Source organism: Aplysia californica, unplaced genomic scaffold (assembly GCF_000002075.1).
Source record: "Aplysia californica isolate F4 #8 unplaced genomic scaffold, AplCal3.0 scaffold00334, whole genome shotgun sequence".
Lineage (NCBI taxonomy): Eukaryota > Metazoa > Mollusca > Gastropoda > Aplysiida > Aplysiidae > Aplysia > Aplysia californica.
The window spans coordinates 267,007-276,928 of NW_004797604.1; the positions used below are offsets into that span (position 1 = coordinate 267,007).

Genomic DNA, 9,922 nt, shown 5'->3' on the forward strand with positions numbered 1-9,922 from the left:
GTGTGTGTGTGTGTGTGTTCGTGAGGATAGTAGTGGGGCCGCTTAGCAAACCTATTCTGCATTTTGTGATACAAGCACCAAATTTGGCACAAATGTACATTAATTGAAACCATTTTCAGATATTGGGCCACTCGAATTTCTCTCTTAATGGCCGCCATATTGGATTTCAAAATGGCCGCCATTTGAAATCTACATTTGCGATTATCTCTGGGTCAAATGCTGCTATTGACTTCATTTTGGTGTCTAAATGTATGTTTTTGGGGTCAAGCAAGACAATGGTAACAATCTGCATTGCGTATTTGTACTAATGGATTTCAAAATGGCTGCTTTACATTACATGGCTGCTTCTCGATCTACATTAGTCGTTATCCTGTCACCGTCACATGTTTGGAGAAGCCAAGCCCTTCACAGTGTGCCCTGGAGGATGCCAAGAAGAATCTATTACAACCATTGCTGCTTGCTTTAGTCAGCATGATCCCAGAGAGACCCAGCATCAAGGACCAGATGGCAGACACTAACCCAGCAGCAATTACTGCAGCCTAGATACTGAAGTTCAACTGCGTAAAACACAAGCGAACACGTGGCACCACATCATCCACCTGTGGCAGGCACAGTGTTGCACAGGAGACCCCACTTCCAACATACATTGGCATGATGTTGCATGGTCTTACACACAAGAAGGAATTGGACGACAGACTGCCACACCTTGGCCAGAGTATCTCTTATGACAGAGTGGTCCAGCTCTCAGCAGAGATGGGCAACCATGTCTGCCAACAATTTTACCGAGAACAAGTGGTCTGACCTCCAAAAGTGCGTGGCGAAGAGTTCACAATTGCCGCTGTAGATAACATAGATCACAATCCTAGTGCAACGACACCAAAAGACTCCTTCCAAAGTGCCGTTATCTCCCTTGCACATCCTTCTTGCACTGGTGAAGGAGTAAATGGGAGCATATTCGTTGTGGGAGAATCTGGGGATGCACGGTCCAAGACTGTCGCCCCTTTGCCGCACTATTATACTGATGTACACCCTGTCACTAGCAACATCAAGACGTCGCCTGTCCCAGGTGCTGGAGTTACCTCATTGACCAGAAGAGACTTCAAACAGTAGACTGATGAAAAATACCATTGGTTAGGCAATGCAAAACACGCCCTGGGAGACAACACTAGTACAGTGGACAATGAAAATACATCTTGGGCTGCATTTCATGCCAGCCGACAGCCACAAGAGGTTAGAGTCATCTGCCCCACGTCACTGCTTCCACTCTTCCTGGAAAGTGCCCACACTGTGGCAATGATCAAGCATTCAATGGACGTTGTGAAAAAAGCTGTAGAACACCTGAATCCTGGACAGACACCAGTGGCCACATTGGATCAGCCACTGTTTGCTTTGGCCAAGCAGATAAAGTGAAAGTGTCCAGAGAGTTATGGTGAAGACCATATAGTGGTGATGTTTGGTGGTCTCCACATAGAGATGGCAGTACTGAAAACACTGGGGGACTCGCTGCAAGAAAGTGGTTGGGTGGCAAGCACTTGTGCAAGCCGAGATTGCGACACCAAGGACAGCAGACTCATTCCTGCGAGCATCTCATGTCTTGCACACAAGAAGAGTACATCAAGTGACTGCAGCAGCAGTGTACATCCTGCCACGCCATGCCTACTACCACTACTGTCTGGGAGAAACCATGGATGCAGAGGACATTCCCGCGTTTGAAGACTGGTGACGCCAGAGACGAGACAACATCTCCCAGTTTTGCTACTGGGCAGCTGTGCTGGAACAAGAACTGTTGATTCTAGTGTATGTGCGTTCTCTCAGGCAGGGATCATTGATGATGTACCTCGATGCTCTGACAGTTCCACGCGCTAGATCCTACATACTATGCTAGGTGGATACCAATGCACCTGAAGAACATCGCCGAACTCACTACCAAACACCCAGACGTAGCCAGGAAATTCAGTGACGGCCATTTCACAGTTGAGAAAACACAGAGGGTGTTCTCTTTAATCCCGATTGACCAGGCACATGAGCAGAATAATGCCTGCATCAAAGGAAACGGTGGTGCAGTTGGACTCATTGACAACCCTATTGCCCTTCGTCGCTGGGTGGTTGCAAGACCAGAAAATGCTAGGGTGATTGAAGAATTCCAGGACGGGAACCAATACTGGAGAATGCCTCATTTGTGAAAGATGTTCGCTGTCTCGACAGTATTATAAAGGAGATGGGCAACCCATTCGAGGAGGAGAGTCAGGATCTAAGCATACTGGACACAAAGGACATCTCAGGGCATTCTGCCGTGGAGACCGTGTTGAAAGCCAAGAGGATTGGACTAGAGAAGCCCGAGGCTTTCACCAGAGAGTGTCTGTGGGACAGAACAAAGGCCGTGGGCGACCCCACTCCTCGTGACAAAGCTGAAGGTATTCAGCACTTCCACTCCAAGAAACAAGAGTAAATGTTAGGAACAGTTCGCCTCTGTCAAAAATGACCGTGAACTCGTTGCATGCCTGTACATTGGCTGGCAGATGAGGGATGGAAACCTTGAGGAGTTCTTTCGTCACAAGAAACAGGCATGTTCTCTTGCACTGTCTGCTGGTGGAAACCTCTTCACTTGTACAAAGAATGATCTCATCACAGGCTTTGAAGAAATCTTCGACGCCAAGACAGAGACTCCTGTCACTACCTGTGTACTTCTTGATGGAGCAGCCATCGCCCAGACTGGCTGCATTAAATTAAAGATATTTGAAGAGTACGCTCCTAAGATCTTCATCCCATATGGCAAGAAGACTGTGTGGGCAGTCAGGACGGTACTGCCAGAACTCACTGAGGCGCTGCTGCTGGTGTCCTCTGCACCGCATGACATGCCAAACGATGCAATGTCCATCATCAAAAGGTTCGTGATCCTGTTGTATGATGGAACCAGCAAATGCATGGATAATGACACGGCCAGGAGGAAACTTTTCGCAAGGGAGAACGATGTGCAGCTGATCCCTCCAACGTAGGCAGCTTTAGAGGAACATTTCAAGATGGGGGTGTATTGAGGTGGAAATGTGTGGGATCAGATACTTTTGCCAGCACCAGAGCTCCCTCTACAAAACAACTAGTGTTGGTCAATGACTGGAGGACAGTACACACCATACTGGACCAGGCTACCCGAGGCAGCTCACAGCTGCATTGAGCTGGTTTCTTGCAAGTGCCATTTATGGTGTGTGAGTCTCTGCAAATGCAAGAAGACTGCCCCCTGTGTGTGTGACAGGGACTGCACAGGAAGATGAGTCCACAACATACATGTACTTGTGGCAGTGCTGAACTTGTTAGCATGACACTGTTTATGTACATGTATCTTCAGTACCGATATCTACCTAGCCTCAGATACCAGACCATTGAAGAATGTCAGTATACACCTAGCCTCAGAAATTAGACCATGTAACATGTCAGAAGTGTACCTACGACATTTACAGACTTAAGACTTTTACACCCACTTAACATGCTTTCAAAATTGAGTCGATAGTGCCGTAAAACACACACTCAATCAATCAATCAACATGCTTTCATATAATCATTCTTTTCAAAGTATCGTGTTCAATCTATTATGTTCCTAGATCATTTTATAAAACACAGTGTGAAAGATAACATTACGTTGAAATTGGTGCCATTGGGTTGTGCATTGAATTGTGCATTGGAATAGATTTGTGCATTAGAATTTTAGATTTGGGTCTTTGATTTAGATTAGTGCATTAGATTGTGCATTTGATTGTGAAATTGGCATCATAGGATTCCTTACCCCCCAAAACATACATTTAGACACCAAAATGAAGTCAATAGCAGCATTTGACCCAGAGATACTCGCAAATGTAGATTTCAAATGGCGGCCATTTTGAAATTCAATATGGCGGCCCATTAGTAAAAATACGCTATGCAGATGGTTACCATTAGATTCCTTGCCCCCCAAAACATACATTTAGACACCAAAATGAAGTCAATAGCAGCATTTGACCCAGAGATAATCGCAAATGTAGATTTCAAATGGCTGCCATTTTGAAATCCAATATGGCGGCCATAAAGAGAGAAATCCGAGTGGCCCAATATCTAAAAATGTTTGCAATGTATTAAAGAACGCTGTGCCAAATTTGGTGCTTGTATCACATAATGCAAAATCCTTTTAAATTTTTGGGCTAAACCGCCCAACTATTGGTGGTTTGTGCAATGTGTGTATAAGTTTTAAATATTTGTGTGACGGAGAAAGGAGAAGGGGTGGGGGGGGGGGGCGGCAGACACACAGACACATAGATTAGACAGATAGACAGGAAGGGGGAGCGTCGTGAGTAAATGTTTGTGCCTGTAGGTGCGTGCGTATGTGCGTGCGTGTGTGCGTGCGTGCGTACGTGTGTGCGGGCGGGCGTGCGGGCGTGTGTGCGTGCGTGCGTACGTGCGTGCGTGTGTGCGTGCGTACGTGTGCGTGCGTGCGTGCGTGCGTGCGTGCAAGTGTGCGTGAGTATGTAGATATATTATGCTCATTGGTGCTCGGTCCATGTACTATTCGGGAATCTGTCCAGGAGAGGCTGACCTTAGGGAAATGAACAGCAATTCCCATACACTTGGAATAGTGATGGAGAGGAAGCGGGGGAGGAGAACAAATAGACTCAAACCCTATATGATTCTGCTAGACAGATCTCCAACCTGATTCTGAATGGAACTTTAAGTAGATGAACTTTGAAGTGGATCTTGAGGAGAAGGGGAAAAAGAGGGGGGGGGGGTTAGGCAGCTGTGGACATGCACTGCTTGCTGTGATCCGAATCTGGTAAACAAAAATCCAATGACTTTAAGTGAGAAAATATAGGCAACTCTAAAAACAGCACCATTTTTTAACAATATGCTCAACAGTTTATGAATGCAAACAGAATAAATGGGCTCAAAATCTACAATGAGAATAGTGGTAACATTCTGTAACACCCTCTGTCAAAACACAACCTTTTTTATAATTGTCTGGGTGTTTTATGCCCCCATCAATACAATTTAGATCATTTAGAAGACGGGCTGCCAACCCTACCTGTCTGTGTCAACCCGGGTTGAGAGGAATACAACATCCCAGCAGAAAGATCGAGATACTCGATAAACATTTCTCCCTACTCGGGTATCGAACTTGCTTCTCCTGCGTGCGACAACGGAGCGTCTAGCTAACCGCTACCCGAAGAATTTATACAGTTAAGATCCTTGCCGCTACCCCATGGACGCCGGTACCCGCTAAAACACAGCCTGGCGAGCTTCACTTTGCTAAAGATTTGTCGCCTCCGTACTATTGTGTCCAAAGTGCACTTTACAGTTAAGTGCAGGTTGGTTAAATAATAGTTCAATCGTTCTTTTGTTAATCGTAATCTTCTCAATCGTTTTTTCCAGGTCTGGAAGGACGCAGCTAACCAGATCTTCTTCTCCATGTCTATCGCCGGCGGAGGATTGATCACGCTATCCAGCTATAATAGATTCCACAACAACATTCTAAGGTAGGCTGTAAAAACTATTTCAACGATCATTATCATCTTCATCATCATCATCAGCAGCAGCAGCAGCAGCAGCAGCAGCAGCAGCAGTTGCAGCAGCGGCAGCAGCAGTTGCAGCAGCGGCAGCAGCAGTTTCAGCACGGCAGCATCATAACAACAACAACTACTATCATCAGTAGCGTCGCCATCTTCGCCATGTATAGAACATAACTTAATATTATTTCTGCTTCTGTGCTTCAGTTTCCGCGTGGACGAATTTCTTATCTTCTTATAAATATATAATTGAGATTCTTTGAATACATAAATAGACCAAGTGGGCTAGAAAACTGCTGCTGCTGTGTATGGAAAGATAGAGGTAAAGAAGAGCAGAGGACGACAGAAAACCACATGCCCAGATGGCCAGAGCAACTTTGCAAAAAATAATACACTTGGATAAAGTGAGCTGTTCAGGAAGACGGACAGCAAGAAGAAGTGGACTATTGTGATATTCAAGGTCTGCTCCAAACCTGACAACTGACAAATTATTGGGAACATTTTGACTTGATTAATATCCTTTAGCCGAACATCTGGAAACATAAATAGCCTACCAACACACGATTTTTCATGGCACCTGAAGGATTATTGAGTCTTTTTACTTAATATCCTTCTGCCAACGTCAGTAATCATAAAAAGCCTACAAACAGAAGGTCTTTTCTGGCCCCTGTTGCTAGCGGTGTTTGCATGTAACTCCCCACCAGACACAAAGTACGTTATTCTCTCAGTTAATTCAATGAGGACGCGCACTCTGGTCTTTCGACAATGCGTGAAGACATGCTGTTGTGGGGCACAACTTCGTTATAAATTCATACTCATTTTTCAATGAGGTTTCCTTTAACTGAAACTTTAAAAGACAGGCAACAACCTGTATACAAAGAAATATTTAAATAGGTATTTCTGGTATGTGTATGACGGTTCGAAATGATTTGCAACATTTCCTTTGGTCTGCTGCTGGTCGGACATAATAATGTGTCTGTTACGTTCTGAAAGAATTTTAAGCAGCTGAAAAACAAGTCAATCTTAGTTTGCAATGGACACTAATAGACTGAGCGGAAAGATTCCAGAAAAAGGTGATAGAAAAAAAAGCTATACTCCTCTTCAACAATTAGACTTTCTTTTTTTTCATATTATAAAATAATGTTGAATGGAAAGAAAACAGAATGCATGGTAATATCCAAGAAAGCAGCAAATCCTAGTTGCAATCTCATTAGCAGAGGTCAAAAGATCAAACAAGTCCAACAGTTTAAATATCTAGGATATATGATAACATCTGATGCCAAATGTTCCACAGAAATAAAACGGAGAACTGCAATGGCTAAGGCTAGTTTCAATAAAATGAGCCCAATCCTGAAAAATAGAAACATCTCAATGAACACTAAAATGAACGTTCTGAAATGCTATGTTTGGTCAACCCTTCTATATGGCTGTGAATGCTGGACAATCACTAAAGAAAGTGAAAATAAAATAGAAGCAACCAAAATGTGGTTTCTTGGGAGACTGCTAAGAGTATCGTGGAAGGAAAAGAAATCAAATGGGGTAGTGCTTGATAAAGCCCACGTAGGACGCTCAATGTTAAAAGAAATGCAGTTTTTGGGACACCTGAATAGACATAAGGGTCTTGGACAGTTAGCTCTCACTGGCAAAATTGAGGGCAAACGAGGCAGGGGTAGGTCCAGAACAACATACTTAGGGAACCTAAACTAATGGGTAACAGGGAAAGATCAGGGAAACGTTGCTTTTTTATACAGCATCCGAGCAAAGGAATGAATGAAGAACCATGATTGCTGATATCTGTCACAGATCTGGCACTGGGTGATAATGATAAAATACTACGTCTCCTCATTTAAACTTTATTTCATTGAAGTTTTGTTAAAATTGGTCCAAAGACGGCCAAGCTGTTGCCCTTTGAATGGCTTTTTTTTACACTTGGTATTTTGCAGGTCGCATATTCACAAACATTACGAAAAATATCAAGTCTTTATCAATTCAATCTTTTTTTCACAATCTTTTCACAGAATGTACGCGTATTTTGGTCTGTCAAACCAATTTCACCACATGTTTTACAGGGGAAAAAAGTCCGTGAAATCATGCATGAATATTATTTTTCTGGGTTTTTTAATCCGTCTTGGCTATTTTCAGTTACAATATGCCTCATTTAGAGCACTCGCAAACATTTTAATCTGACTGCACCTTGTGTACCTTGTTCTACAATTGTTTCAGCCAATTCTTCTCTGGCCAGGTGGTTACTAAATCGGGGTCAGCTTTGTGTACCAGGGAGATCTCGACCGTTGTTCACTCCCTGTACAATGGGCCCTGACTTTGTTAATGGTCAGCGTCATTCCACCGAAGGAATCGACCCGAAACTTTTGCATTAGAGGCCAGCTGTTTACTACACCACTTATGGGTGGTTGAAGGATGCCCGTGTGTGGTTTGCTCCTTCTGTCCTATTAAACAGCTATCGTCCTTACCTCGCCTCCTTCCTGTCCTATCAAATATATATCGTCTTTGTCTCGTCTCCTTCTTTTCTGTGTGAGTTACACCTGGAGGTATCATCTCTAGCCCAGAGGTTGACGTGTAATAACCCTCCAGCCTTCAAGGTTGCGAGCTGCCGTTGCACGTTCCTCTATACACAGACCAGTCCATGTCTTACTGTGTTGCTCTTATGTACGTAACACCTCTTACCTTCAGCACTTAAATTACCAAGTTTTGTTGCAAGTGCCGTAAAACTCTTATTTAATTCAGGACTGTTGTTCGCATACTCGGATAACATTTTTTTTTTAACTGAGTCTCTGTCAGACCTGAAGATGTTGGGGTTTTTTTTCGTTGCTAGGGACTCTCTTATCGTCGCTATCGGCGACTCGCTGACCTGTGTGTTGGGTGGGTTCGTCATCTTCTCCTTCCTGGGTTCGCTGGCCGGTGATCTGGGGCTGGAGATAAAGGACGTGGCTACGGAAGGTATGTCTCGACATGTGTCTGAAAGAACGGTTGCAGGGTAGTTTTCCTTCCTTCCTCCTCCTCCTCCTCCTCCTCCTCCTCCTCCTCCTCCTCCTCCTCCTCCTCCTCCTCCTCTCTCTCTCTCTCTCTCTCTCTCTCTCTCTCTCTCTCTCTATCTATCTATCTATCTATCTATCTATCTATCTATCTATCTATCACTCTCACTTTCTTTATTTTTTCACTCTCACTCTCTCACTCTCTCACTCTCTCTGTATATATATATATATATATATATATATAAATATATATATATATATATATATATTTATATATTACAATAGTCATAAATGTAACCGTCCTACGTATAAATATGTAACATACTTATATGTAAATATGTAACCTACTTATTATATGTTTATTAATCATATGTGAGCTATTTTTCCCTGACAGATCGACGTCTGTGGTGTGGCTGTTAGTTGCTTCGCTGTCTCACGCAACTCCAGTTTCGAATTTCGAGGGGGGCTGAAAATGTATAATATCGAGTATCTCGGTCTTTCTGCTGGGATGTTGTATTCTGTCCTTCTCAGCTTGAGTTGGCCCTGGTGGTCATGGACAGCAGAAGCCCACCCCTAAATTATCTAAATTGTGTCGATGGGAGTGTAAAAAAAACAACCCACCAGCCCCCCAAAAAAAAGTAATAATAAAATTATTCCATAAAGATACATGCGTATTACCGTAAATTTATGTTGGTCGCTTGTGTTGGAAGGCGCCATTGGCAGGTCCTATTTCTTCACTTTGCCCCAGTGGTTTCTGTCTCATCTGCTTTGCTTCTTCCCTGCACGATATGGCCATTATTGCCTTAATTCAAAAACGACCACTATTGTGTCTGTGTGCTTCTCTTTACTCAAAAAACGACCATTGTTGTGTCTGTGTGCTTCTCTTTACTCAAAAATGACCATTTTCATTATATCTATGTGTTCTCTTTACTCAAAAATGACCATTGTCATATCTCTGTGTTCTCTTTACTCATAAGTGATAATTTGAGTCCGTGTGCTTCTCTTTACTCAAAATGGCCATTATTTAGTCTATGTGCTTCTCTTTACTCAAAAAACGACCGTCATTGTTAGTTGTTGTGTTTCTCTTTCCTCCAAAAAAACTAACAAGGCGCTGGTCTGGCGTTTGAGGTGTACCCAGAGGCTGTGTCCAGCCTCCCACCTACCACCATGTGGGCCATCCTCTTCTTCCTCATGCTGCTCACACTGGGACTTGACTCACAGGTACATTGGTGGTGTGTGTGTGTGTGTGGTAGCCTATCCGTTCGAAATGTTCGGAGCCCCGGTGGCGTTGTTCTCGTTATATGTGAGGCACCGTGGTGAAATCAGGTGCTCATTTTTTTTTTTATGAAAGCAAACAAATTGGTATTTTTCTGGCGGTTGGGCAATTTTTTTCTTTTTTTTGGG

At 43.6% G+C, this 9,922-nt stretch overlaps 1 protein-coding gene across 1 annotated transcript in view; it reads left to right on the forward strand.

Moving 5' to 3' along the window:
- LOC101851206 (sodium- and chloride-dependent glycine transporter 1) overlaps positions 1-9,922 on the forward strand; it is a gene marked incomplete in the record, with an annotated part of 36,108 nt that overhangs the window by 21,617 nt on the left and 4,569 nt on the right. Inside the window, 3 exon segments of the mRNA XM_013085007.1 lie at positions 5,392-5,495; positions 8,359-8,483; positions 9,627-9,739. Coding sequence (XP_012940461.1) covers positions 5,392-5,495; positions 8,359-8,483; positions 9,627-9,739 — 342 coding nt within the window.